Source organism: Nicotiana attenuata, unplaced genomic scaffold, assembly GCF_001879085.1.
Source record: "Nicotiana attenuata strain UT unplaced genomic scaffold, NIATTr2, whole genome shotgun sequence".
Lineage (NCBI taxonomy): Eukaryota > Viridiplantae > Streptophyta > Magnoliopsida > Solanales > Solanaceae > Nicotiana > Nicotiana attenuata.
In genome coordinates this window covers 17036-45032 of record NW_017671079.1, presented here as the reverse complement: position 1 = coordinate 45032, position 27997 = coordinate 17036, and the positions used below count along the sequence as shown (strand labels likewise).

Here is a 27997-nt window from a genome sequence, read left to right as displayed (position 1 = left end):
CAACTTCTTTAACACTTATTTATAAAAGTTACAACTGCTTTTAGAAAATTTCACAAAATACAATTTATTACAACATTTTAACTTTTTAATTAGATTACTAAGTTCATAAACTCCTAAAATTTCTCCCCTAAACGTGGGACACTGGCACAAATAAATTGTTAAGTGGTCAGTTACACATTACCTAATTTTTTAGGCTCCTATAATATCTCAACCATCCCTGTATTAATCATTAATACAATCAAAACAAATTCACTCTCAAAAGAAATATGCCTTTTCAGTTTTAAATTATAGAAGGTTTTCATTTTTTTCCCTTACAACCCCGACAAACCATACAAGGCTTGGAAATTTTGCAGCCGAAAGTGTTTGCTTTCCCCAAAGTTTTTTTGACAATGTATGATTTTATAATATATATATATATATATACTATATATATTGTTATTGTATATTTTAATAATATATACATTTTATTATATACATAATATTTGTTTCCCCCAAGTTTGCTTTTCCTTTATTTCTCCATCAGCAAAATGTCTTTACTTCCTCCAAGTTTTTATATGATGTATATATATATATAGTAATACATTTTGTGTGTGTGTGTGTATACTAGTATATATTATACTAGTATAGTATATTTGTTAATAATATTTCTTCTTTTTTTCAGCTTGATGTTTGTATACTATATAAATATATAATTAATATATATATATATATATATAATTAATATATATATATATATATATGTATATGTATATGTATATGTATGTATGTATATAGTATACAAATATTGAACTGATAAAAGAAGAAGAAATATTATTAACAAATATACTATACTAGTATAATATATACTAGTATATACACACACACTATGTATTACTGTATTTTTCTTTTTTTGGATAATGATTCCTTCAATATATCCAATAAAATTTTTGGTCTTCTTAATTTGATTGATTAATTTTGCACAGTTAGAGAAACGTAAAATTTTTTGGTTTATCAACGTGGTTATGAGATATTGTTATAATTGTCATCAATAATTAACAAAATGGAGAATGTTTAGGGGCTAATTATGGGATATATTATTCCCCTTTAATAGGACATCTGGCGTACTTTTAGGTATATTTTTATACATTTGTTGTAGAATATGTTATTATATTATTAGTTGTAGATTATAAAATATTTTATAAATTCTTAAGTAATTATGAAAATTTCCCTATATATATTATGACAATGTAATAATATATTTCGGCATTTAGATAATTGTTGTATTAGTATACATAAAATTTCTCTCATTAATTAAATTTTATGGTTCCTCCATATAAATAAATATTTAAATCATCTCGCACCATTATTAACGTGCAACGCACGTTCATAGATACTAGTAATATAGATATTTCCGAATGTGAATGAATAATACATAGCCATGTTTAGTATGCAATGAAATCACCTGAGAATAGTTTCAAGTGCCTGGTTGTAACTAATATTAGTACTATGTTTGATTTACCTTTATGTGGCACTAAAAATAATTTTATATGTGAATTAATTACTGAATCATATTTTGTATACAGATAAAAGACTATCCTTTTATCTGCTATATCAAGATCTTTTTATAAGAATCATTTTTTAAATTTATTACTATTTTACTTTGTTGCAAGCGCGGGTAGATTTATTAATTTTATATAATTAAAAATAATAGCAATGAATGATATAGCATGGTCCAATGATTTCAGTATTTTTGATATCGAATATATGTTAAGTTAGAAATTAAAAATAAAAAAAATAAAAATAAAACTATAATTTCTAAATGATTATGGTTTCATGATAAGAACATAAAGGTTGAACCCGTCACATATAAATTCTAGATTCAAAAGTTATTATTAGTCTTTTTCTAATAGTAAAAATAGTAGTCACTTTCCAATAGGATGAGTAATAAATTGAGAGAAACTAAGAAATAAATAGGAGAATCTAGTAAATTATACTTTGCATTTAATATTTTCTTAATGGAAATGCTAGAACTTTAAACAACACTTAAAATGAGATCAGATAGAGAATTATTCTATTTTTGGCACCGTAATTACTATTAACTGTATTATTATCCGAGTTTTTAATATAAAACATCTCTTAATAAGTCTGCAATTGTTCGGGTATGAGAGGATTTCAGCAATGTAGGGCAAGCTTTAAATCGCTAAAAGATCATAAGTCTGCAGTTGTTTGGTCAAGGGTGGTAATGCTAATTCTGAAAAGGAAATTAAGAAGAGCTTATAAAAGATAATAATTGAAAATTGGAACTTAATAAGATCAAGTCGTTGAGGAAAGAGGAGTTATGCGAATAATATAAATAAGATGTAGAGCCAATTCCAAACTAGTTTTAAGCATGTTAATAGCTCCCTACTGGAATCCACATATATACAACACTAATTTTCAGTCAAACAAAAAGCAATTTCATAACTTAATACATCACTTCCAGAATGCCAAAATAGGTCTTTTAAAGCCAGTTTTGCAACCAGATACACTTGATGTTATGTCCTCTACCATTCTAAATCCAATCTGCATTCAGATTAAAGGGATGTGTCAGTGAAACCTACCCATAGTCATGAAATATTTAACTTTCAATTTAAAAAAAAAAAAAAAAAAAAAAAAAAAAAGGAAAGGGAGGGAGGGGGTTATAGAATTCCCTGCAACATACCTTGTCCAAAAGTATGTCTTGAAAATCTTCTGGACGGATCTTAATATTGTGATAATTGATTCTTGTTGTCTGCATAGCAAGAACAACATTAACATTTACAATTTTGGTACGCAAAGTAAAAAAGAAATCCCAATATAAGGTCTTCTCCGTATAGAAAGCACGCATGTGAAGCTAGTAATATATGAAAGGATAATACCTCAGATACAAGACGATTATCGTAGTATGATTTCCAAGGCTGAGGCTCCAAAATAAAGACACCACCCTGCTATCAAAAAAGTACACAGTTAAAACATGAGTTTCTTTCTGTTTTCAAGGAATTGCTTCCTATTACACGTGAACATTACCGGTGAAAGGAGCCTCCAGACTTTGGAAAACAAAGTTATTACTCCCTCATCTCCCCAATTTAAATGCACCCACTTTGACACACTTAAGCTGCATCCAATGAAATTCAGCTCTTCAAGCTCACATACATGGAAATAGAATAAAATTTCAGCACCCAATACTAAAAAACATACTATACATTCTCTTGCTTTAGATCATATGATATAATCATATGATATACAGAAAAGCAGAAAACTGGGTCTAATCTTCTCTGTAAGAAACCCTCAGGGAGCGATTCAAGTGCTAATCAATCTTTGGAAAAGCCAAAGATTGAGAAGCCTGCACCCAGCCCCAACACTCGGGCCAAATTTCCCATTCCCCAAGAAAGAAAAGAGAAAAAGAAAGATCCCACAATAAAATTTAGAAGACTATTGCAGTTGATCTCAAAATTGTCGCACACTAAACAGTAAACACTATTGGAACATAATGGCAGATAACTCAGTTAGAATCACTTATTACTTATGTTGAGCAGACTCTTCATTTTAGCCACCGCACTTGTGTCGACACGACACTTGTACTGATAAAGGAGCCTGCCTCACTTTGGATTCTCCAAGGTATTCAGACCAGCTTTACATGCTTTCTAAGTCACCAGGAAACTGATGCCAATGACCATCTATTCTTGAATTGTGTTATTACTGGACAACTTTGGCAGCTCTTTATAACACTAGCTAGTATTGTTTGGATGATGCCCAAGGAGGTGTTGGCTTGATATGCAGTTGGAACAGTATTAGGGGAAGAACCTGTCACAAGGAATGGTGGAAGATTGCTCCAGCTTGCATATGGTGGACAGCTTGGAAAGAGATGAATGCAAAATGTTTTGAAGGCAAGAGTACTTCAACACAGAAAATCAAGATTCATGCATTTCTCTTTTTCATTTTTAGTTTAAAGAAGAATTGGTAGGTGATGCAGAATCAGTACTAGACTTTTTTGACTCGCTGTAAATCTCACAGAGGTTCTGTACTAGTAAATATTATAGAGCAGCCCTATTTTGAGTGCTGATGAATATAAATATTACCTTTCTCAAAATAAAAATGATATTCATAAGCATGAGAGTCCATAAAAGTCTCTTTGTTCCCCTCTTTTAACCATGTCTTTGTGGTGTCACAGATAGGAGTGGAGCTAAAGGAAAACAAGGAAGACAGAATCCACCCAAATCATACTCACTTAGGACTGGTCAAAGTTGGATGTCAGGGAAACGATAAAAAAATGTTCTCCAGCTAATAAACTCTTTAAGCTTTTGCACTGTTCTTTTATCATCTTGTTCTGCTTACACAATTTGCCTCTACCGCCAAAAGAAGTGCACCTTTAGAATAAAATTTTGGGTGATTTTGAAAAGGAAACACAAGTTGTTCCAACAATATAACATCTTGGGTACCTTTTCGCAGAAGGATTGCAATTGACTAAAAGATTTCACACCTCTTGAACCATACGGGGAAGATGACGTTAAAGAAAAAGAAAACTTACCAAATAATTGTATCATAAGATGTATTGTCTCTTGGATGCCAATTCTGAATAAAATCTCCTTTCTTGAAGGATACTGTGTCAAGAAAATCTCCCTCTTGCAAATGATGAGGTGCTGTACAATCATTCTTTGCCCTTTTATTAAGAGACTCTGCCACAGGATCTTTTAAACAATTTACAGTATTTGATTCTGCTAATTTGTCACCCACTGCAGGCACTGTTCTAATACTCTTCACTTTTCTCCTGAGAGTCCAATAGGCATCATTAACTCTTGCTGGAAGAGGTGAAAAGAGAGAATAAAAGTTATAAACTACATCCTAGCAGCTCTCAGTCAAATACTAAATCCATCAGATCACACATTAGTTAAGATGCCTATATGGATAACAGAATATGGTATTATCGGCAACTATGGCAATAAGTCGCAAAAGAGATCAAGAGGCCAAATTTATACAATAATAAGAAGGAAAAGAAATTAAAGAGTGACAGTGTGACACAACAATCCGACCAACCGCACATTACTATCACTGCACAAAACAATTGTTTGGTCCATCCAATTGCACAGGAAAAATCAACAAAATGCACTATGTGGGTTCAAAATCATATACTAACAAATTCCCGTTCAGCTGGTCTCTAATAAAGACTGATCCATGAAAGTAACATTTGTGCAGTTCACAATTTATTGGCATCTTAATCAGCTCCTGATTTCTTCCGGCCATAATCAACTACATGTGAACCAAATGTGTAGACCAAATGAAAAGTTCAAATACTTACCACCATCAATGTCAATTCCAAGGATGCTTCGGCAGCTAAACTTTTGTGCTGTAGGTCAAAAAAGGATAACTGATATTAACAACAGACAAAAGAAAAGGGAAATGTGTAACCTCTATTGGTGGATAATGTTAGCAGAGATATCAAGCAAAAATCCCACATGCGACTAAAAGCATTAAGGAGAAATCCCAATTCAGAAACAGATATGCAATTAAGAAACTTTTACCAATGGCGATTGTGATCACTCCACTATTACAGCCAATATCAAGACAATCCTTGCCTTCAAACCACTCCTTCTTCATAGCTTTTAACCTTGGATCTTCTTCCAAATCCTGACCAATCTGTACACCAAAACTACCAAATAGTGAGAGTCTAACTAAAAGGTATGCAGTGATGAACTTGCTCAAAATTATGTATGAACTTATGATAATTGAATGAAAAGAATTTTAAAAAAAACTAAAAGGTAACAAAACAAAAGAAATTCTGAGCTGCTCCCAAATTGCTTCAACTTGGGAGCAGTAAGATTTTCCGGAGATAGCACAGGCAATAGAAACCTTAAGACAGTTAGGGAAAAACTTTTAGTGTCTTACCTTTGCCCCTAAAAACTACAATCCATCTGTGCTAAAGAGAGGGTCAGTTGGTAAAAGAGGAAAATAAAAATATTTTTCCTTACAATAAGGATTATCTTCCTCTGTAAGAGCTCTCCTTTCCAACATTAGATCTATTCATCAACTAAAGAATTATTAACTTGAATCCTGTGTTCTTTAATATAGCTTTCGGCATATAATCACGACTGTATTCCCCTGCCTTATTAGTCATGAGCCATATCAAACATTACCTAAGATGGGGGTTTTTCATATAATTGTGGGTATCTAAGCAAGTTGTGCCCACCTTACTTATTACACCCATGGGCGGAACTAGGTAGACTGAAGGGTGTTAAACCGACACCCTGAAAATTACACAATGTAAATAGAGTAAAATTAATATTTTTTGGTTATATGTGAGATGTTGATTCCCCTTGACATGAAGAAAAATACAAGAATAGTAGTTAAGGGGGGTTCAAAATTGCTTTAGGTCATATGTTATTATGTTCAAATTACAACGGTGACATCCTAGAATATTTTTGAATCACCTTGTATAAATTCACGGTTCCGCTAGTGATTCCACCCCTACATTACATAGTATCTATGCTTATGAAGATACGGGGTAACTCTCCCCAAGTATCTATGCTCACCAAGGCTTAAGGTTTTGCCTAGATGGGATTTATTTCCTTACATGGAATTTAATGCAAAACTCATCCATTAGCACCCACAAACCAAACAAGTAATGGGAAGGGTATGTAAAAATAGAGAATGAGGGAGAAGAGAAAGGCTTACTCTATAGCCATAGTAGTTTCTGTAGTTACCATAGAGAGCAACTTCTTTACGTTTTTTCTTCTGCGTCGTCGCTGATGTGTCCTCGTGATGTTCACCGCCTGTTCTTACTCGTTGGTGCTCCATGGAAATATGAAAAACCAAAAAGGCAGATGATCCAAAGGGTTTATGCACTCAATGGGATTAGGGTTTTAGCCGGCTCTTTATACAGCTGTAGGGAAAACAAAGACACAGGTATTATGTGATTTTTATAGGGTGAACGACACAATTAACTACAAAAATAAAATTATTTATATTCATTTGCTTGTATACCAATCAAAGTAATTGATTTTCGTCTTTTTCTCCTTTTCTTTTAAATTTCTATGCTTCTTTTCTTTTTTCCTTCTTTTTTTTATTTTCTCTTTTTCTTTTTTCTGTTTTCTTCTCTCTTTATTCTCCTTTTTTATTCATTTATTTTTTGTCCAAATCATATTATTATTATTATTACCATAATTTAATTTCACACTCAATTTTGGCTCCTACTTTATTATTTTTTTCTTTTTGTTTTCTTTTGTTTATTTCCTGTTCCTTTTCTAATTTCATTTAACTCATTTTTTCTTTTATTTCTTTTTTTTCATAATCTAATTTCATTTAATTTTTTTGCTCTTTTTATTTTTTATTTATATAATAAGAAAATATTTGTTCACATTTTTTTAATATAACTGGTATAATATACATTTTATATTTTTTATTATGTTTTATTCAATTATTAAAATAAATTATACATTATAATTGTATTATCTTCTCTTTTTTGCTTTTTTAATTATTATTATTTCAAAAAATAAATTTATTTCCTTCTTTTCATAATCTTATTCTGCACACATCTTTGGCTCGTTTCTTTTTTTGTTTTTATTTATTTGTATTTTTATATATATTAATTATTATTGTCACACCTCTTTTTCCCCGAAAGGATAGGGGAGTTTTTCCAATTAAAGTGACATTAATCGAAATAGGATTATTTATTTCTTTCAAAGTCGCCACTTGGGATATTTGTTATGGCGTCCCAAGTCAGCGGTTTATTTTAAATCCCAAATCAAGAAAATTTGACTCTACTTTAAAATTTGCGAAACCAGAAGACCGAGTAAGGAATTCTATTAACCAGGGAAAAGGTGTTAGGCACTCTCGAGTTTCGTGATTTTAGCACGGTCGCTCAACTATAAATAATTGGACTAAGTATCTGATTTATTACATGTTTTAAGACTTATGTGCACTTTTACCTTCAAACCACTTTTAATAGAGTTTTAAATGCTTTAAAGATTTATGGAGTTTATTTGAATAAGTCGCGACGTCGCGCACTTATTGTTTTTGTACATATTGTGAATCGCGCAACGTGAAACGTACCTGCGGTTCGCAACATGTTTATTTTTATTATTATTTGAAGTTATGTCGAGTCACGTGAAACAGACACTCGAATTGGGATTTACGTATCGTGACCATGTCACGGGAGCCGTACCCATAGCCACAATGATTTATTTAAACGCGCCTAAAGCAAACTACGATTGTTCATGAACTTTTTTTTTCTACTTTGAGATTATTGTAGGGCCAAGATTTTATGGAAATTAGTTGTGGAAGTAAAGAAGTAACCAACTTTGTTATTAAAGAAGAGATGGGCCAATAGCATATTATTACGAAGGTGGGTCTGGCGGAGGATTTATTTGACCCAACTATTCATTTATCAAATTAGCCAGAACTAAAAGACCATACCATTCTAAACTTAATCTAATTTTCTGATTTTTTTCTAAGATAACCAAATGGCCCAACTAGCTTAAATACTAATCAAACAACCCCTCAACTAATAACAGCAACTCAAACCTAAATAATTCTTACAATCAATTCATCAAATTTATGCCAACTCTCTGACATTTCCATAGTGATTAAAGAAAACCGTCTTTTTGAGAAACAAAACGGCTGAGCACAATGGCTCCCTTAAACCCATAAAAGAGAAAAAGCCGTTGAGCACAATGGCTTTCTTATAAGTGGATTGATCAGCCAGTAATGTTCTATGGGCCTAGAGTAATCTGCTATTGTATGGACTTTTTTTATATCACAAAAAATAAAGTGTATAGACTTTGGCAGACAGCTTAACTCAGGAAATTGTACTGTAGTATAGACTATCAGTAGTTTTTAACTTGAGATAATTAACTGTGACATTTACCAAAATAGGAATACAGCTAATACAATAAAGCTGCTCGCGTTCAGGGAGTCACACTTTCTTATTTTAGTTGAGTTTAACAGGTATTTATTCAGTACTTAAGCCAAATCAAAACATAAAAATTCAAGTATCAGCCAAGTGAACTTAGCAAAACAGCCATAGTATCCATAGCAAGGCATATCTGACAATAGCTTTAAGGAAAAACATACCGAATAGATCGAGGATTAAACTTAGAGGAAAAGAAAGTCAAATAAAGGCTGGAACAGCGAATTGGAGTCCAACTATGCAGAGAACAGCAAAAATCAGCAGCACTTTTTGATCCAAAATGTTTAGAAAACCAGAAACATGGAGATAAACTGCTGCAACCTCAATCAATTCAGAAATATCCTTTCTATCCTCCCTTTTTTTTTATGTTTTCTTCTTCTTTTGTGGAATTTTCAGTGTTCTAAATAAGAGAGTGCTCTTTTTCTCTTTGGCTCTTGCATGTGTGCGAGAATCTGTAGGAGAAGTGTGAGTGAGATGATAGAAGGAAGAGGGGTCTGGCGGGTTGGAGGGAATGGAGAAGAGGAGGTCAGCGACTGCTAGGTTTTCCTTGAGGGAGGAATCTGATTGTTATCCTTAGTGTTAGGGGAATGGGAGTTTTAATGAGATGGGAAAAGAGGAAGGGACTAGTTGGGCCAGGCGGGTCGGTGGGGCTTGGGCTGGGCGGACGGATTTAACATTTGGGCCGCCTCTTTGGCCCAATTCCATTAAATAGCAGGGCAGCCAATTTCTTTTCTTGTTACTAGTTTTAGGATATACGCGATGCACGTTGTCACACCTCCTTTTACCCCCCCACCCCCCCCCCCCCCGAAAGGGGTATATGGGAGTTTTTCAATTAAAGTGACATTACTCGAAATGAGATTATTTATTTAATCAGAGTCGCCACTTGGAATAGTTTATTTGGTGTCCCAAGTCACAGGTTTATTTTAAATCCCAAATCGAGAAAATTTCGACTTTATTTAAAAGTCTGCTCTGTTAACCCGGGAGAAGGTGTTAGGCATTCCCGGGTTCCGTGGTTTTAGCACGGTCGCTTAAACTATTAAAATTGGCCTAATTATCTGATTAATTACATGTTTTAAGCCTATCGTGCATTTTAACTTTATAACCGCTTTTATCTATTTAAAACCGTTTTTCTTAGGATTTATGGATATATTACTTGAACAAGTTACGATTGTCGTACACTTGTTTGTTTTTGAAACACATCCTAAACCACGCTACATGAAATGCACCCGCGGTTCACGACATATTTATTTTTATTAAACATTATTGGAAATTGAAGTCGGGTCACATGAAATGTACACCCGGATTTTAGCAATTACAAATCACAACTACGTCATGGGAACCGTACTCGTAGCCATGATAATTTATTGTAGCGCGCCTAAAGCAAACTACGAAGATTCATTTTTAATATCTAAGTTACAATATTTGTGAGGGCCATGGATGATATAACTATGGATGGCACACCTCAGTCCATTTTCTCTTTAAAGGAATTGCATTCAACTACTACAAACTACAAATGTTCGAGAATTGTTCATTGAGCTTAATTTTGGGACAGTTCTAAAGGTCATGGTTTATGGAAGTTGGAATTGTGGGAAATCATATTAATTTTCATTTTTTATTACATGGAATTGTCCAAGCATTTAAGAACATATTGTGGCACCAAATTCCTAGAACAGAAACCTAAAGGCAATAAATTGAAGATAAAACACAATACAAACAAGTAGTATATCAGGAACAAAAAAAAAATCCAGTAGCTTTATGAATATTGAATATCGTGACATTAGGACCCTTAAACAAGAAAAGCTGGAGACAGGAGCACATTGAGTTATATTGGGCATCAGCTGACACACGTCGAAGCAATGAACTTCACAATCTCCTATAGAGGTGAGAGAAGTGCAACAGCTTTAAATACACCCACATTAAATTAGAGTCTTCTTTCTTGATTCGAGATTTCAAAGAATAATCAAATACATAACGTCGCCGTCGTTTACAATTTCCAGAACTAACATTCACCAAGTTTCTTAACTACAAGATCAGTAAAGTCTAATATTAATCCATGAATCTAGTTCCTTAATACTCTCATCAAATACTTCATGGCTCAACAACAATAACAGTTACATGAATTTAATGGAGAAAGAAGGGACAAATTCACATTTATAGTAACAAAACATATGTTAAAATTCATGGTTTCTATAAATTGAATGGAGATTACATTAATTAAAAGCTGGCTCGTACCTTAAATTTTAGCAGAACACAAAAATAACAGCTAGACAACTATGGAATTCAGCTAGTGACGGAACAGCAGCACTCGGCTTCGATTCTCAGTCAGAAAACCAAATTGAAGCCCAGAAAATAGTGAAGAAAAACTCCTTGAATCAGCAGCAACGAATGCACTTTCCAGAACCAATTTTTTTGTGTTTCTCTGTTGTGTGTAGGGGTCTAATGTTAGCTCTCCTCTTTTCTTATGTCTCTAGGTCTTCTTATTGTTAAGTCTCAAATCTGATAATGTGTAATGGGGAAAGAGATGGGCTTGGGTTTATGGGAATTGGGTCAAATTGAATTATAGCCCAATTTTAAGGCCTAATAAAGACCTTCCTCAAATTCTTTTCTCTTTTTGTTTTCTTTTTCTTTCTCTAATTAATTAAAAAACCAAAATTAAATATTCAAATTATAAAATTAAGCTAATTATCTAATTATAATATTTATCAAAAGAGAAAAATCAATAATCTAAAAATTAAAAGGTAAAAAATGTAAAATGAGCTTTTTTTTGTGATTTTCATTTTAATACAACAATTAGTTAACTAATTGATCTTAAAAAGGTATAAAAACAAAATTTAAATGCAATGCATGATATTTTGGTATTTTTTATGATTTTAATAAGAATTAAACATGCACAAAAATGCAAACAAAAAATCCTACAAAATCCTATAAAATGGCAAATAATTGAAAAAAATCTATTTTCTTTGATTTTTATAGGAACAATTCATATAGGGCAAAAATCACGTGCTCACACACGTGTACTTTATGTCAATGAGAATAAACTTTTAAAAATAATAATATAACACTCAAAATATATATTTGCGTTATAAAATAAAAATTAAATAAAGTGTTACAAGTTACTGAAAATGATATAAGTCATGTTTATGATTTAGATTTACTCTAGAAGTTCTTCCTTTTGTTCTGGTATATGCTTCATTTACAAAAACGCTAGAAATAGTGTTCGAGTGAAAGATAAAAAGGTCATTCCACTTTATATGGACGTTTTGATATTTTAATTTTCTACTTTGGACGATCCACTTTTATAATATTAATAATAATAGTTAACTACATTCTAAAATTAAAGAATATATAATACAACCTCCGTTTTACTTTGTTTGGCATTATTTTCTTATCAGTTTGTTCCCAAAAGATTGACATATTTTTATATTTCTTTATTGGAAAGCTTTTATAGCCACATAAATGGCTATGATTAGTTTAAGATTACAAGTTTAAAAGTTTTATAGCTACCACGAAATATTATGACATATTTAAAACTATAAATTTTAAAAAAAATTCCTCTTTATTAAACTTTGTGCCAAATCAAACTATGACAAATAAAGTGAAATAGAAGAAATAATAAAAAGGTATGAAACACATGTCTAGTAAATTCTTATTTGACGTGTAATGCAATGCTATAACCTACATATGACACTGTCAGCAACAAATTTGAATTATGCGCTCAAAAATAATAAACCACCAATGCTAATCAAGATGAAAAGATTATATTAGACCAAGTCATTAAAACTTCTATATAATCTCGTCAGGCTATCATGAGAAAAACCGCGTTTAAGTTGTATTTATACTTAAGCGCTCAAGGATTTCAAGTAAATAATTATTTTGAAAAGAATTAAGGAAACATTTAAATTGTATTTATACTTAATCGCGTCGCAAGTATATTTCGTTAGCGGGGTGATTACTTCCACTACTCTCATGGGAGCGGGCCATTCGCCTCGCAGGTTGATAATTGTATATATATGGTTCGGGCCTTTCGATCCTCAGTAGTGCACAGTTTACTTTTATGTTGGATCGGGCCGAACGTCCTCGGTGGTATTTGTGTGTAATAATGGAACCAGAACCTTATAATTCGTATGATTCATTGCTTGAAAGGCCACTTGTTTTAAATGAAGGAAATGCCTAGATTTATTGATTTGATAAGGGATTTTCAGTATTATTCTTGTGCGCACTGGTTGCTATCTACGTACATTGTGTATTAGAATATTGAACTTCATATTATTATATTTATCGACCCTAGTAAGTGTCAAGTCGACCCCTCGTCACTACTTCTTCGAGGTTAGACTGGATACTTGCTGGGTACATATTGTTTATGTACTCATACTATGCTTCTGCACTTTATTGTGCATGCTTTGAGGCAGGTGCATCTGGCTATCAGTCTGGCGCGTATAATGGACTCTTTGGCTTGAGATTTCCGGTGAACTGCCCTTCTGAGCTGCTCTGCTGCTGGAGTCTTTCTATGTCTTTACTTTTCCTGTCTATTTCCTTTCCAGACAGTAGGATTGTAACGACCCGACCGATCGTTTTAAAAATTTAAGCTCTGTTCGACGGCGTAAGGTCTTGAACATCTTCATAATATGTGTATCGACTTGTGTGCATGGTTGAATTCAGTTAACGGATGATTCAAAATCAAATTGGAAGAAGGAAACTAGTTTTGAAAGTTTAAATGGTGAGAATTTGACCGTAATTGAACTTTTGAGTAAACGACCCCGAAATGGGTTTTGGGTGATCTCAACAGCTTCGTATGGTGATATTAGACGTAGGCGTGTGTTCGGATTGTATTTTGGAGGTCCGTAGCTTATTTAGGCTTGAAATGCCGAAAGTTGAATTTTTGAAGTTTCCGGATCAATAGTGAAATTTTGATATCGGGGTCAGAATCCGATTTCGAAAGTTGAAATAGCTCCATAGTGTTAAATGTGACTTGTATGCAAAATTGGGGTCAATCGGACTTGGTTTGGTTGGTTTCGGCATCGTTTGTAGGATTCTTGAAATTTCAAGTTCTTTAGGTTTGGATTGGAGAGTGATTCGGGGTTTTAGCGTTGTTTGATGTGATTTGGGGGTTGGACTAAGTTCGTATGATGTTTTAGGATTGGTTGATATGTTTTTTTGAGGTCCCGGGGGCCTCGGGTGTGTTTCGGATGTCCAATGGACCATTTTTGGACTTGGAGAAGGATCAAATTTTCTGGTTTTTCTGTTGCAGACTTTCCTTCATCGCGATCGCGTAAGTAGGCTCGCGATCGCGTAGTCTTAGCTGAGGCAGAGGGAGTTTTGTTCTTCGCATTCGCGGGAAAAGGTATGCGAACGCGTAGTATGGTGGAAGGTTGAATCGCGAACGCGAGGGCTATGTCGCGTTCGCGAATAAGGAGTGAGGTAGCTGTGGAAATGGACAGCTTCTCTTCGCAATCGCGTGAGGTCAACCGCGATCGAGTAGACCTGAGCAGTGTAAGCATCGCGTTCGCGTGGAGAGTATCGCGTTCGCGTAGGGTAAATCTAGGAGCCAGCGAAGTTGTTCTTCGCGATCGCGTGGGAGCTTCCGCGATCACGATTAAGGTTGCGTCTGGGCAGAATATAAAGTTCAAAATCGAGGGTTTTGAGTTCATATCACAAAATTGAATTGGAAGCTCGGTAGGAGACGAATTTTGGAGAGATTTTCGGAGGGAGTTTGCGGGTAATAATTCTTATCTCCTTTTTGTTTATAACCCATTAATCTAAACATGAATTCATCATATAATTTCGTATTTGGGGTGAGAAATTAGGGAAAATTGAGAAAAGTTCTTAGGCCTAATTTTCGAGTTTTGATCAAAATTTTGGTACCGGATTGGAATAATTTTGGTATGGTTAGACTCGTGAGTGGATGGGTGTTCATTAGCCGTAATTTTTACCTAATTCCGAGACATGGGCCCGGGGAGGATTTTTGGGTTTTTCTATTTTCTTACCTTAGCTTCGATTCCTTTAGCTAAATTTGTTGATTGTAGTTATATTTACATTATGAAATTTATTTGATTAGATTTGGGCCACTCGGAGTTGGATACTCGTGGCAAGAGCGTGGTTTCAGGTTGATTTTTTAGCCGGTTCGAGGTAAGTATCTTGCCTAACCTTGTGGGGGGGACTTCCCCTTAGGATTTGAGTCTTCTATGTTGATTGTAGTTCGTGAACGCGAGGTGACCAGTGCTACTCGGACTTATTTATGAAAAATTGGCCTTTTAGAGTTCTTAGGTCTTTCTATTCACTGTGTATGAATGTGTTCTTGACATGACTGAGTTTCCTATTTACTAGTTTCACCTCTACATGCTTAATTGGAATTAATTGCTTCATGATTCACTCTTATTGCCTAATTGACTCCTATTTGACTTAATTGAATAATTTCGCATCTCGTATTGTCATGCTATCTTTTCATAGCTGCTTGTCTTAATTGAGAATTATTATTTTCCCTCATGAAATTTGTTTAGTCTTAAGTGAAGCTAAGATCATCTCTCCTTAAATTGAACTATCGAATATCCTCGAAATCGTCCAACCTTAAAAGGAGTTTAGATAACCTATATCTTTGTTGACTTACCCTCATCCGGGACTATTTGACTCGCATTGATTTCCTTGTTATTGACTTGTATATTGTGGAATCGTTGCTACATGTTAGTTTTCCCGCTGTTGAACTGTTCCCTTTATGTCAGCATTCTTTTCTGTGGTTATTCTTTAGGAGCTGGTTCTGCCGTTTCCTTGTGATTTACAGACTTGAGTCCATTTACTTGTTTTACCTTGTATTACTGTCATTGTTGTTGTTATACGTATTGTGGTGATGTACGAGCCTTCTGTTGTGATGTAACTGTTGTTTCTGTTGGTTGCGCTGCGTATTTACTTTGGGACTACGGATCGGTATTCCGGTAGATCCCCCTGTACATTTATATTTGGGACTACGGGGCGACACCCGGTAGATCCCCCTGTACTGGATATTTACTTTGGGACTACGGATTGGTATTCTGGTAGATCTCCCTGCACATTTATATTTGGGACTACGGGACGACACCCGGTAGATCCCCCTGTATTGGATATTTACTTTGGGACTACGGATTGGTATTCCAGTAGATCCTCCTGCACATTTACGTTTGGGACTACGGGACGATATCCCGGTAGATCCCCCTGTTGCTATCTCTGTGTTGATGTGTTCTGAGCTGTTTTCATTGATCCTATCCTTGTGTAAATAATATATGTGTTGTCCGTTCTATTTCTTATACTTACTAGCTGGTATGAACCATGTTAGGATACTTGCACAAGCATATACGTGGCTAAACACCCTAATCAGATAGGAGGCTTTTTGGTATTGTCGAGTGTAGACGCACACCATTGTTTATTAGTCCTCCATGTGAGAATGACCCTATTTGGTACATGACTTGTTAGTATGACTATGTGGTGTGATGAAGGTACAGGATGCCAAGTGTTAGGGTTCATGTATTGAGGCCCGTATATTATATGATTTTGAGATCAGGCGTCACATGGTGACTTATATTCAAAAGTTAATTATTCAAGAAAAAAATTATATGCGAAAGATATTTATTTTGAAAGAAACTATTTTTGGGAAAATATTATTGGAACGAAGTATATTTCGAAATATTTTTTTTATCACTTGGGGGATTTGGATAATTGATTGAAGTTTGCTAGCTAAGACCAAATGTGAAAGTTGTCGTAGTTATTGGGTTATGACTTGTCCTTGCTGTAATTGTGATTTCGGAGTTGGGTTGTATTTTCATTTGCTTTTTTGTGTTCTTATTACAGTGTTCCACTGTTACTTGCTTTTTTTCCTTCCTTATTGCAATTACTGTGTTATTAGCCCTATCGCGTAGTCCTTATATAGATATTATGTTCTATTGTTCAACACTTATACTTGTTCAATTTTATTAGACCAGTAGGTGTCTCGACTGTTTCTCGTCACTACTCCACCGAGGTTAGTCTTGATACTTACTGGGCACTGGTGTGGTGCACATGCTACTCTTCTGCATATTTTTGTTGTGCAGATCCAGGTATCGATCGTTAGTAGCTGTGCGAATCACTGCCGAGGAGATTCAAGGAAAACCTGCTGCTGCATTCTCAGGCTTCGGAGTCACCTTCTTACTTGTATTCATCTGTTTCCTTCTTTTCCGAACAGTTATATTTAGAAGTGGTAGCTAATTCTGTAGAACTTATGACTTGTAATATTGGGTTTTGGAAGTATGTTCATTGCGTAAAGGATTCATTCCAGAAAACTTTTAAGATGTTATTTATTATTGTTGTTCTTCCGTAAATATTAGGCTTACCTAGTCCTTAAGACTAGGTGCCGTCACAGAAACCAACGGAGGGAATATTGGGTCGTGACAAGGATAGTATGGTTTTGTATATTCTACTATATTGCCCTATACTTGTGACACCAGGTATTGGCACATACATTGGTAGACTTGTGATTTTGGATTTCTATCATGATTTAAATTTCGTAATTATTACTTTCATCAAATTATGCTTAAGTCAAACTCCTAGTTTCTTTATTAATAAGGAAGGGTTTTCACGTATTAATTATTTTAATGAGGATTCACTAATTTATTAATAAGGAAGGGTTTTCACGTATTAATTATTTTAATGAGGATTCACTAATCGATTAGTGTTGGCTTGTCTAACAACGGTGTTGGTATCATGACGGCCAAATGTGAAATTTGGATCGTGACATTAAGTCTTTCGTCATATTTTACTATGATCATATCTTAATGTTAAATATTTTCCCCAAATAAGTTTTGGTCTGTAATGATGTAAGCACCAACACCACCGCCAAACAACAAAATCCTTTCTCTCATTCCATTTTCTCAACATTCACTATCAATGAAACAAAATATGAAGAGTTATAAATATTTTGGGTATCTTTAATTTATTCTAAACCCTAAATATTGAACTCTTCAAATTAATAAAAACATTACCTAAGAAATATCGGTGTAGTAACTTCACGGTATTCTTTTGTATCAGGTAAAGTTTTGAATATTAAAGTGTATCCAATAGAATGGATAATTTTATGTTAAAAAGGATAAAAGATATTTTAATGTGCAATGAAAAGGATAATGAACCGAAATTGAAGATAAAATTCAACCTCTAATAAACGACAATCCATTAGAGAAACTCATATATGCACTAAATATTTATCATTTAGCTAAAATTCTTAACTGCAATTTGCATTACAAAGATGTGTTTGCTCCCTAACAATAGGCTAACAATACAAAACACAAAACTTATACAGAGTAATATAGCCTATTTGACCAAGCTTTTTTGGGTCATTTTTTTTTAGCCAAAAATGTTCTTTTAAAAAAATTGAGGTGTTTGGCCAATCTTTTGGAAGGAAAAGAGTGCTTTTAAAGAGAAGGAGAAGCAGAAAAAAGTAGCTTCTCTCCGAAAGCACTTTTCTGAAAAGCACTTTTGAGAAAATACATTTAGAAGCAATTTTTTAAAGCTTGGCCAAACACTAATTGCTGCTCAGAAGTGCTTTTTTAAATTAATTAGCCAAACATAAAATGCTTTTCACCAAAAGTACTTTTTGAGAAAATCACTTTTGAGAAAAACACTTCTCAAAATAAGCTGATTTATGCAGCTTGGCCAAACGGGCTATTTTATAGCTTGGCCAAACAGGCTAATAGAGAACATATTGCTTTCCTATTAAAATTGAGAATGGTCTAGCCAACCATCTACTTTTATTTTTCCCCGATTAAACCCTGTTACAACTGTATATTCTGATGGTTGCTTTACTTTATAGAAGTGTTTGGCTTCTCAATAAGTTTTCAAACTAAATTGGAGATGCAGTTCAATTTAATAGGATTACTTTGTCCTAATCGAAAAAGAATTCTATTCTTGCATAATTTACGATTACATTCTTAAATTATACATTCAAGAGCATAAAAGTCGATTAATATTTCGGGGATATTTTAATCGTTCAATATTTAACATAAAATATTCGTATTTTTATAAAAATATAGAAGATATATATAGATAGATTGTGCACACATCTTTGGCTCTTTTCTTTGACTGAATTTGTATTCCAAATACTCAGTTATTGACCTACTCAACTTGAAACCTTTAGGCGTCTGTCTCTAAAATTTCAACCTAACGTCTCATCATTTATTTGTTAAAGATTAAAAAATAAGATTCATGAGGCTTATGCATCCCGTCTTAGGGTTTGCGCCTCCCCCGTGTAAACACAAAACGTCTCGCCTTAAAACATTGGTTTGGAGAGGGAACGCTACATCCGCCACCATTTGAAAGTCAGGGGACCTAAACTGAATAATGCTGAACCTCAAGGGTTGAGCTATAATTTAGCCCGGAAACTATCAACTCATCCCACTGCCCCTCCTTTCGACAGCAGCAGCAGCAGAGAAACGGATAAACCCTCCTAAAATCCTTGAGCTCAACAACGTCAAGCAAAGGTATATATTGTTGCCATTTATTTTCATTTGCTATTATATTAAGGTTTCCTTGACAAATATCCCATTATGCTAAAGCAATTTCACACTTCAAAGCCACAGTCTTTACTAGTTGTATGCCATCCAACAATTCTAAAGCACCATTTCAAGTTCACATCTTTGAGTATTTCTAATCCTATCTGCAAGAAATCCCAAACCCATGATTTGAATCGCTTATTAAGCCCCAGAACTTTAGTCCCTCTCAGCACTAAACCACCTTCTAAAAATTTGAACCTGGATATATCTGTGAATTTTTCATGTGGATTTCACCCAAAATATCGTCTTGGTAACTACTGTTTAATTACTGCTAGAAGTTATTCAGCTTCGGATTATGGGAAAATAGCACAAGGCAGTGAAAAGAATCTTCCTTGGCTTGCAAAAGATAAAGCTAAACAAACTAAGAGAAATGAAAAAGTTGTTATAAGCCGATCTTCGTGGGAGGAATCGGCTGAGAAGTTCTTAAAAGATGGTCGTTCTGCTGTCAAAAGTGCAGAATTCAAGAGATATGAGGATAGACGAGACGATTATCAGGGAAAAACTTATAGTGGTGAAGGAGAAAACGATGAGGGAGATATGGAGGAAGTTGATGATCCAAGGTGGGATAAGATTAAGAACACGTTCAATCGGATTAAGGTAAGACCGGGGTCTGATAGGCCGGAGGTCAGAAGGTGGAACAATCAAGATAGTTGGGGTAAAAAGACATGGAAAGAGGCAACTGAATCAACCATACCGCGAATGATTGGCGAGGGAATTTATGGGGTTGGCCCTGTTTTGGCTGCATTGTCTGCGGGAAGAAGGGAATTTTATTCTCTGTATGTACAGGAAGGATTGGATTTGAGTGGGAATAACAGGAAAAAGAAGGATAAGAAAGGGTTTGAAAGAGTTTTGAGGATGGCGGAAAAAGTTGGATTGAGTAAAAAGGAGGTATCTAAACATGACCTCAATATGTTTGCTGATAACAGGCCTCATCAGGGACTGGTCCTCGATGCGTCTCCATTGGAAATGGTTGGTATCAAGGAGTTGGAACCTGTTTCAACTGAGGAAGAGAGCACTCCTCTTTGGGTAGCTTTGGATGAGGTTACTGATCCTCAGAATTTGGGGGCAATTATACGGTCTGCTTACTTTTTTGGAGCTGCAGGGATTGTCTTGTGTGCTAAGAACTCTGCACCGTTGAGTGGGGTAGTGAGCAAAGCAAGTGCCGGTTCACTTGAGTTAGTGGAGCTGAGGTCTTGCAAGAATATGATGCAATTCCTAACGTCTTCAGCAGAAAATGGATGGCGGGTCATAGGTGGATCTGTTTCTTCAAGAGCTGTTCCATTGCGTGAGATTGTGCCTGGTGCTCCTACAATCCTTGTTTTGGGAAGTGAGGGCACTGGTCTGAGGCCATTGGTGGAGAGATCTTGTACCCAGTTAGTTAAAATTCCAGGAAACATCCCCGTGGATATAATTGTCGGAGAAGACGAAGATGATCATAGTTCGTCAGGTCAGAGCTTTAGGTCCTTCATGGCCGTGGAAAGCTTGAATGTAAGTGTAGCAGCAGGTGTGCTTCTTCATCACTTGATTGCCAGCAATTGTAGCAAAAACAACTAACAAGAAAAACAAGCTAATGTAATTTTAGTAGATTCGATTGCAATTGTTTCGACGACTTTCATCTGCATTTTGATGGTCTTGTTTCTGTGTTGTGCAAGGAGTAATTTAATTATGCGTACAGGCAATTGGTGATTTTTCTGCAATTAGTCGGCTTTGTTCACCTTGCATATCAAAGTAATCTATCCAAGACTTGTTGAACTAGTTCTGCTTGTGATATTTCTTCTCTGTACTAACTTGGTTGTTGTTGGAGTTACCCTTTGTAATTGTAGGCATGGTAGGTTTGATGGTAGGTTGGAACTGATAATGCATGAAAACAGTAACAACTAACAACAAACAATGACATGTATGATCAACTAGAGTACAATACTGAAATTGTTGCAGATCTAAATATCAAAATAGCATTAACACTGTATAGTATTAATTTTACTACTGAAAAATGTGACCAGGATAAAGGTTTATGATGTTTGCTGTGGTGGGGTCATGGCAAGCCAATGCGTTTTTCGATTTCATGGTACCTTGGGACATTTGGTTGACCTATAGACTCATGCCTGGTTCTTGAATAAACATAAGTTTGACAATAGACAGATAGTGATTACTGATTCATTATGGTTGAGTTTTTGTCTTGTGATTATTAACTGCTACATCCATGGATTTGCAAAGCAGAAAAGATAAAAATCTTTGAATACTCGGTGTGAAACGAGATACTGGGAAGGTCATATAATATTGCGGTTAGAGATGCTAAACGAAACCTTTCTTAGCGTTACTGTTCTAACAAAAGGAAAATCATGTTTGGAGGTTTGCTTTTGAGTATCATAGCTTGACTATTCTTGGGTAGAGTTTGTCAATCACGTGAGCCTTGAGTTTGCATGAAGTTATGATTTCCATGGAGAATGGAAGTCAGAGATCTCTTGTTTCTTTTGTCTTTTCCATTTGTTCATTTGTTTCTTGTTATTGTGTGGGTTTGGATGGGAGTTCCCCTATTGATTTTACATGATAGAGAGGTAAGTAAATTGTTTGAGGTTTTCACCATTCAAAAAGAAGAAAAAGAAGAAGAATATCCCTGGTTTTTCATTGTGACCTTCAACTGCCCAATTTTGTGCATGATTTTGACTAATTACTTGAAAATACACTTGCTTACATGACTTCCTTATCGAAACAAGTAGTACATGACCTATAGTTGTTTTTGGGGTTTAAATATGAAATGCTTGTGCTAATGTTTTTAGGTAATTAAACTTCTCGCTAATTATTTGTTTCTGATCTCCAGAATTGTGATACTATTATCTTCTTATTTGTGGGTAATGCCTCTTTATTCTCCTTTTCTTTTCTCGTTCTTTCTTTATTTTTTACTTTTTTATCCCTTGCTGTTCATATATTTTTTCTCAATCATATTGTTCCTTATTTTTTCCCCATCATAATCTGATTCCATACCCAATTTTTGGCTCCTTTCTTTTCATTTTTTTTATTCTCTTTTTTTCTTTCCTTTTGTTTATTTTCTTTATTTCTTGTTTGATGTTATAAAAGTCAATACCACACAAGAGGGGGGTGATTTGTGTGGTACCTAATTTTCGCGTTAGAAGAACCTGGTTCTTCTAAGTGTTCTAACTACAGCAGTTTGCGGAATAATAAATACTGAAAGTAAAGTGCACAGAGATTTTTACGTGGAAAACACCTGGCTCAAAAGGTGAAAAAACCACGACCTACTACTCAGTAGGATTTTCCCAAACTCCACTAAAATCACTGAGCCAAAAACTGCATTTACAAAACTCTTTGTAAACCTAAGGATTAACTCTAATCCCAGTGTAGCACACAGTCTCAACTGTTGCGACACTTTCAAGTTAACTCTAACTTGAATACTCAGAGTACCTAATACAATTGCTTCTAAGAAAGCTGAAAGGTACAATAGGAAAACCTACTACAATTGAACTAGACTTAGAATAAACACAATGATGAAACTGGTTCTTCTATCTTAGTTCATGTAGCTTCAGACGTGCACACTTGTATCTCGCATATGTTGCTTGCAAAACAGACTTGATCTTTTTGCTCTCAAATATGCTTAACTTCTGCTTATGTGCATTGCCTGTAAAAGAGAACAACTTGGTTATTTAATGGATTAGCAGTTAGAGTTTGATCGAGACTCCAATGCTTATCCGTAGTCGATTTGAGTCCTTAACCAATACAAACTCCCATCCTTATCCTAGCTTAGGATTGTGTTCTCTTATCATAAGGAGACTGTCCTTCTTAGAACTCAATGCAACCTTTTCGATTTCATTCAGAAGATATTTGCTGCGTAATACATATCTTCCTCACGTGCCTTCCATGTGCAATGGTTATGACTAACTGTGTCTCTCAAGATGGACCAGGTCCTTCCCTGAGTTCATCTGTCAATCTTCAAAACTTCAACTGAACTTGGGCCAACAAATTCCCCCTTTTTGATGATGACAAACTCTGTGCTTTTAGTGATCAGAGAACCTGTGAAACTTAGCTGAAATATCAACACTTAGAAAATTTTTAGAGAATTTTCAACTTACCATAAAGGCCAGATTTAAGTTAGGTCATAAAAATCACTTGTTCAGATAATGAATTTAAGCACAATATCTTCCTCCTTTTGGCATCATCGAAAAGTTGCATAAATAATGTGAGCTCAGTAACCTAATTAGTACTCATGGCCACTGGGGCAACTGCAAGTGAACACATGCTTTAGTTAATCAGAAATCAACTCAACAAAAATACCTATTAGGATCAGAATTAACAAAAAGCAAGAAAAGCTGCATTCATTGATTAGCAAGGTGTTTCTACAATGCAGTCCACAAGAAGAAAAACAAAATTACCAAACCATGAGCAAAAGAAAATAAACAACTAAAATCCCAAACTGGGTCACTGGGGGGGTCTAGACTGGTGCACACTAGGACAGAATATCTAAGGCTTAGAAGAGCTGGAGGGTTGGGTTTGTAGCAGATTGAGCATCTGTTGAAGCATGCTCTCATTTTTCTCCTTCTCCTTAGCAAGTTCAGCTTTCAACCTATTCCTTTCTCCCTCCAATTCAGCAACTCTGGCCTGAAGCCTTGCTATCTCAGCGTCTTTTGCCCCAACCTCCTGAACTAAGGCTCTGACCTTACTATTCACAGGAGTTTTTACTGAAGAACCAGGTTCAACTGGAGCTGTACTGAGCATATAATCACAAGCATGAAGGGTTTTGCTGCCAAAATGCTCTTTGCTCGAAGCCATTTCCCACTTTTTCAGGGGAACTTTCAATCTTTCAAGTACAGTTGTCAAGATAAATCCATAGGGAATGGCATGAGCTTTTGAGCCATTGAGTACCCTTTCAAGCAGCTTTACAATAAAGGCAGGCCAGTTGATCTGCTTCCCTTCATTCAGGCATTGCATAAGAACCAGATCCATATAATTTGCTGTATGCCTTCTTTCCTGTCTGGGTAGAAGGCATTTGTTGACAAATTCAAAAAGCACTTTGTGGTCTGGTCTCATTTCACTTTTCTGAACTGCCCTGGCCTCAGGTACCTCTTCATCTGTTGTGGTGTCACAAAAGTTCCTTGTGATCTGAAGATCAGTAGGCAACCCATCCAGGCAAGGTCACCTCTGCCTTGTATAATCATCATATCCCTCACTAGGGATGTCTAGAATCTTGCCCAGCTTAGCAGCATTGAACTTTACTTTGACACCTTTCACTGTGCTAGTCACCAGCCCATTCTTCACTGTCCCATTTGCCATAAACTCTACAAGTTCATTCCTGGCCAATTTTCCATCCATATGAAGAACCATGTCCTTCCAGCCCTGTGCTTCTAGTGCAGTCAGAAGCCTTATCATACCTGGCTCCTCCAGGTCCTTGAGTAGTCTCCCTTTCAGAATTTTCCTCTTGCCAAACATGGCATATCTGTCCTGTTCCTTCTCTGACTCATCTCCTTCATCCTCACTCCATTCATCATCTTCTTCAGCAATTTTCACTTGTTTTCCTTTTGCAGCTGACCTTGTTCTCTTGGCAAGAACAGGTTCAGCAGGTACTGGCTTGGAGGGCTTCTTGGCAGAAGTCCTGGTTCCCTTTGATTTGGTAGTGGGAACTTCCACAGTAGTACTCCTTTCTAGATGGACCTGTTCCATCTCCTCTTCTTCCTCTTCAACCACAGCCTCCGAGCTTTCACCTATCTTTGCTTTCCCTTTCTCTTTCTCTTTCCTCTTTTTCTTACTTTCTTCTAAAGCCTTCTTCAATTCTGCTTCACTTTCCCTGACCCTACTTCTAGTAGCTCTAATCCTAGGAGTAGACTTGGGTGGTGATTGTTTGCTTTTCTTGGTTGGTTTGGATGCAGCAGGGGTCTTTTGTGAGGAAGCCTTGCGTTTCTTTAGGCCATAGCTGGCCCCCACTTTCTTCAACAAGTCAGCCAAACTCTCTTCATCAGATGAACCAGGTTCATCTTGTTGTTTACTCAGATTAATCAACACCTCAGCAGCCTCACCTGAACCACTTCCCCCTGACTTCGAGACTCCTTCTTCCCCACCCCCACATATGGCTAAAGGTTCCTTCTTCTTTTTCTTCCTCATTTTCCCAGAATCAGTCACACCTACATCTCTAGCAGCCCCTATCAGAACAAATCGATTTTCCTCCATTTCAACTACATCAGAAAAAACGTAGCAAGATTTTACCTTTCTTTGGGTTTCTTGAGTTTTGGCTTGTTCAGAAGACCCAGGTTCATCTCCTTCACTGGTGGAGATGTAATCATCAGATTCAGAGCTAGAGTTGGTCTCAGCTGCTGGGCCTGCTTTCTTTTGACTGGACTGAAGTTTTTCATTCAAAGTTTTTCTCAAAGAACCTGTAGCTACAGTTTTTCTTGTTAGCATTTTCTGGCGATGGAATCTAGGTTTTGGGTTTTCGACTGGTGGTGTGGAAGATGAGGTGTTGGGTGAAACAGGTGGTGGAGTGCCAGGATTGTTTTAAGGATTTGTCATGGTGAGGAATTTCTGAAAACCCTAAGAGAATTTTGGTGGTGTGAAAGCTTTGGAGAGTTTCAGAGACGAGAGAGAATTATCAGGGGTTTTGAAAGAGGGTAATTATTACTCAGAAACTGCAGCCTTTTCAGTAGTCACATAGAGGTCTAATCAATTTAGAGTTCCGGTCTCCGTAGAGATTAATTTGAATTACTAGAATTTAGGAGGAGGTGCCGTTATATTTAGACTTCTAGTTTCAATGAAAATGGTTCAATTGACCCAACAGATAGAATTGTTAGGACGTTTGGTATATCTAGGACTCTTGCTCATGATTGATAATTAAATTTTTCTAATTGTGCAAAGAATAGAAACATACCTGAACTTTCTCATGAGCATAATTTGATGAACCAGGTTCTTCAAGTGAAACTTCTCTTGATTATGCCTCAAATGTCAAAATAGAAAGTTTGTAAGAGATTAGTGAATTGCATAGACACATGTCACAAGAGTATACTATTTACAGTATGAGACTGAGTAGAAATTAGTCTAATATTCACAAAAATTAAGAACTCCTAGCCAAAAATATTTTTTTTTGTACTTTCTGAACTGGACCTTTTAGGTGATCTTAATCATCCCTAACTCCAACCTGTTCCTTTCAAAATTTTCTCTACTCAGTGCCTTAGTGAAGATGTCAGCTATTTGTTTATCAGTAGCACAAAATTCTATGGAGATTAGCCCTTTTTCATAGTTGTCTCTTAAGAAGTGGTGTCTAACATCTATGTGCTTAGTCCTTTTGTGATGAACCGGGTTCTTTGTCATACTTATAGCACTAGTGTTATCACAGAATATTGGTATCCATCCCACTTCTATACCAAAGTCTACTAATTGTTGCTTGATCCACAGTAGTTGAGCACAACAAGAAGCAGCAGCCACATACTCAGCTTCAGCAGTAGATAGGGCTACTGAATTCTGTTTCTTGGTGGCCCATGATACAAGACATAAACAAAGAAAGTGAGCCATACCTGAAGTGCTTTTTCTATCCACTAGGAAACCTGCATAGTCAGCATCAGCATAACCTACTAGATCAAAATTACCACCTTTAGGATACCATAGGCATAATTCAGTGGTCCCTTTCAGATATCTCAGTATCCTTTTGACAGCAGTCAAGTGAGACAAAGTCCTACACTGAAAACAATATCAGGTCTGCTGGCAGTAAGATACAAGAGTGAACCAATCATACCCCTATACAACTTTTGATCAACTGATGAACCAGGTTCATCAGCATCTAATTTAGTGGCAGTTGCAATAGGTGTATCTATTTCTTTAGAGTCCTCCATTTTAAACTTCTTGATTAGTTCCTTTGTATATTTCTGTTGATGAATCATGGTTCCATTTGAGCTTTGTTTTATCTGTAAGCCTAGGAAGAAATTTAGTTCACCCATCATACTAATTTCAAACTCACTTCCCATTAATTTAGCAAATTCCTTGCTCAACCTATCTATAGTGGCCCCAAATATTATATCATCAACATATATTTGTACAACAAGAAGATCTTTACCTTTTTCCTTAGGAACAAAGTGCTGTCAATTTTACCTCTTTTGTACCCATGCTCCAGAAGGAATTTTGACAATCTTTCATACCAAGCTCTTGGGGCCTGCTTGAGACCATAGAGAGCTTTATCTAGCTTGTATACATGATCAGGACATTCTTTACTTTCGAATCCTGGAGGTTGTCTCACAAACACTTCTTCTTTGAGATAGCCATTTAGGAAGGCACTTTTGACATCCATTTGATGAAGAGTGAATTCCATATGTGCTGCAAAGGCTATGAGGAGTCTAATTGCTTCAAGTCTAGCCACTGGAGCAAAAGTCTCATCATAATCAATGCCTTCCTCTTGACTATAGCCTTGAACCACCAACCTTGCCTTATTTCTTGTAACTGTTCCATCTTCATCTAGTTTGTTCCTGAAGACCCATTTTGTCCCAATGACTGACCTGTCTTTTGGTTTTGGAACTAAGTGCAAAGACTTGGCTTCTTTCAAACTGATTGAGCTCATCTTGCATAGCAT

The 27997-nt window shown here is 35.6% G+C and overlaps 2 protein-coding genes across 3 annotated transcripts; one reads left to right on the top strand and one right to left on the bottom strand.

The window, feature by feature from the left end:
• Positions 1-2287: 2287 nt before the first annotated feature.
• On the bottom strand, positions 2288-11372 carry LOC109205761 (probable RNA methyltransferase At5g51130). Of its 2 annotated transcripts, XM_019368507.1 has the most exons (9): positions 11132-11372; positions 6667-6874; positions 5517-5631; positions 5294-5341; positions 4526-4796; positions 3025-3112; positions 2877-2942; positions 2681-2749; positions 2288-2541 (listed from the first exon to the last, which is right to left on the bottom strand). In XM_019368507.1, exons 2-9 carry the CDS (start codon positions 6787-6789, stop codon positions 2452-2454), a joined length of 870 nt encoding a protein of 289 aa, XP_019224052.1. In that variant the 5' UTR covers positions 6790-6874; positions 11132-11372; the 3' UTR covers positions 2288-2451. The 2 variants fall into 2 exon arrangements, with proteins under 2 accessions (XP_019224052.1, XP_019224053.1); XM_019368508.1 differs by lacking the exon at positions 6667-6874.
• Positions 11373-19156: 7784 nt separating this feature from the next.
• On the top strand, positions 19157-21198 carry LOC109205760 (rRNA methyltransferase 1, mitochondrial). Its single transcript, XM_019368506.1, has one exon. It carries the CDS (start codon positions 19438-19440, stop codon positions 20995-20997), a length of 1560 nt encoding a protein of 519 aa, XP_019224051.1. The 5' UTR covers positions 19157-19437; the 3' UTR covers positions 20998-21198.
• The last annotated feature ends 6799 nt before the right edge of the window (positions 21199-27997 follow it).

Coding starts and splice junctions, on each gene's coding strand:
- LOC109205760 (XM_019368506.1), top strand. CDS start 19,438: ATGCTAAAGCAATTTCACACTTCAAAGCCACAGTCTTTACTAGTTGTA.
- LOC109205761 (XM_019368507.1), bottom strand. CDS start 6,789: ATGGAGCACCAACGAGTAAGAACAGGCGGTGAACATCACGAGGACACA. Junction 5,632..6,666: donor GAAACTACTATGGCTATAGA/GTAAGCCTTTCT, acceptor TTTGGTGTACAG/ATTGGTCAGGATTTGGAAGA. Junction 3,113..4,525: donor TCTTATGATACAATTATTTG/GTAAGTTTTCTT, acceptor CATTGGATGCAG/CTTAAGTGTGTCAAAGTGGG.